This window comes from Pundamilia nyererei, unplaced genomic scaffold (assembly GCF_000239375.1).
Source record: "Pundamilia nyererei isolate P.nyererei 1_Seehausen unplaced genomic scaffold, PunNye1.0 scaffold01049, whole genome shotgun sequence".
NCBI classification, from domain to species: domain Eukaryota; kingdom Metazoa; phylum Chordata; class Actinopteri; order Cichliformes; family Cichlidae; genus Pundamilia; species Pundamilia nyererei.
The window spans coordinates 22,257-24,499 of NW_005188450.1; the positions used below are offsets into that span (position 1 = coordinate 22,257).

Sequence of the window (2,243 nt, forward strand, 5' to 3'; positions counted from 1 at the left end):
AAGGCGCCAAAGGGGCCAAAGGGCCGCCGTCGCCAAAGGGCCGCCGTCGCCAAAGGGCCGCCGTCGCCAAAGGGCGTGATGCTTTTTGTTTTCTTGCTCGACTTTGAAGAAACAAACTGGATTCAGGTTTCCACCATGAGATGATCCTGGATGAGCGTAAAGCTGTTGATAATGTTGGTTACATTTAAACAGCTTACCATATAAATGAAAGGAATGACCTGGGATATCATCTGTGAAACATCGGGTCAGGTTTGCTCATCTGCAGCTGAAAGCTTTCAGTGTTGGAGAGGAACTCTTTGCAGCTGCAGGCAGGAGCAGTTCTCTGGCACACAGAAGAGCCGGTGGTTTCATTACAAGTGTGAAGAACTTTCTGGTTTGACACAATGTGCCAAACTACAGGCTTGAATTAAGATTTAGTGTAATTATTATTTCATAAAGCTTCAGCAGTGCATTTGATGAGATGTGACGCATGTGTGTTGTTTCTTTCCAGCCTACAGTCCCTCAATGAAGAGTTGGCTTCGGGCTCTAAAGAGGAGAACAAGGCAGCAGTGGAAAAGCAGGTAGAGGAACTTTTTCTTTGTAGCGCCTCAGGTTTGAAGCCGGAGACCATCAGGAGCCAGCACATCAACAAACAGGTTGCTGCTGTTTCCTCAGGTGCAGGAGGTGAATGCTCAGCTGCAGAAGGAGAGGGAGGCTGAGATCCAGGCCAGGCAGGCGGCTCGCAGCTCTGAGCAGGCCAGCGGGGGAGCAGGCGGGGGGAAGGGCTGGAACGAAGAGGACCTCCAGCTGCTCATAAAAGCAGTGAACCTGTTCCCTGCTGGAACCAACGCCAGGTGAGCGCTCGGAATTACAGCCGGCGTCAATCGAGGAACTGTGTGTCAATAAAGCTTGTTTCGTGTTTCCTAGGTGGGAGGTTATTGCTGACTATATGAACACGCACTCCACCAGCGGCATGAAGAGGACGGCCAAAGACGTCATCAACAAAGCCAAGAACCTGCAACGACTCGGTAAGCTCACAAAGAAACCTCAGCGTACCACGATTTATCTGTAGGCGCATGGATGCTTTGACCTGCTGCTGTTTACGGTCTCATCCACAGATCCGGTGCAGAAAGATGAAATAAATAGAAAAGCATTTGAAAAGTTCAAGAAGGAGCACACATCAGTGCCGCCCTCCATCGACAACGCTGTGCCCTCAGAGAGGTTTGATGGTAAGTGAGGCTGGGGTAGACACACACACCTGATCGATTCTGATTGGCTCCATCACCAAGCAGAATGTCAAAGACGTGCTGTGGATCAAATGTTATCAAGTGCGTCTCCTCCCTGTGCTGATCGTGTCAGTAATAGATTACACGCACACGTCAGCGCTTCTGTGAAATGACTGAAACATTAGCTCACTGCATAAGCACACAGGCTACCACACATCCCAGTGTTGCTCGCTGTGATCAAACACAGATGTTACAGTGTAACGAGTCGGTGATCGTACTAACATCCTTTGAACTTTAAATATGCCTGTACATTTTCCTGCACCATATCAGAGCCAATTTTACGATAGTTACGGGTCAAAGTATCTCTCAAGATTTGAAGGATAATAAATATCTCTTAAATTGTTTGCAATAATGAAGCATTTCAATATAATGTAGACAAAAACGAAAAATAACACGATAGTTACGGATCAGGACTCCCCGGTCCTTACTGCGCCTGTGCAAAGTTGGACCGTGCAGTACAGTGTACGAGGATACCGCCACCTGCTGACCGAGCGAACGAACCCTATTGTAAACTGAATTAGCGTCAAACGCGTGTTAAATCTGATTTAGTGACAGTCAAGTGTGTTTATGCTCGTCTGTGTGGAGAGGATTGTTGGAATAGTGATGATGATGTCTGCTGTCACTGTCAGTTGTCAGTAAACACTTCATCTGGCTGATGAATCTTCACGTGACACATTACTCAGTCAGTATTATTAAGTCTGTAAGTAGGCGCCATTCTTTCTATTTTACGGTGCTGTTGCTCAATCGGGGGACGAGAAAAGCATGAATTTGTTTGTAAACGGATTCTCCATTGTTTAAATGTCCCGGGCAGTCGAAAAGCAGGCAGAGCTGCTGAGAAATGCTAAGAGCTAACTGGGCGCTAACCGTGTCACTCAAATACATTAACTCTCGCAATGTTGGCAACGAGAGGAAGTGACGGAAGATTTGCGCATGCGGAGTACTGATCAGGTTTCCGGTACGGATCCGGTAGTGACAGCG

At 47.5% G+C, this 2,243-nt stretch overlaps 1 protein-coding gene across 1 annotated transcript in view; it reads left to right on the forward strand.

Moving 5' to 3' along the window:
* The window catches only part of dnajc2 (DnaJ (Hsp40) homolog, subfamily C, member 2), a 6,502-nt gene extending 5,264 nt beyond the window's left edge, over positions 1–1,238 (forward strand). Inside the window, exons 11-14 of the mRNA XM_005755172.1 lie at positions 491–560; positions 655–833; positions 907–1,007; positions 1,098–1,238. Of these exons, the coding sequence (XP_005755229.1) occupies positions 491–560; positions 655–833; positions 907–1,007; positions 1,098–1,216 (469 nt within the window). The 3' untranslated portion in view covers positions 1,217–1,238. The remainder of the gene's footprint in view (positions 1–490; positions 561–654; positions 834–906; positions 1,008–1,097) is intronic.
* The last annotated feature ends 1,005 nt before the right edge of the window (positions 1,239–2,243 follow it).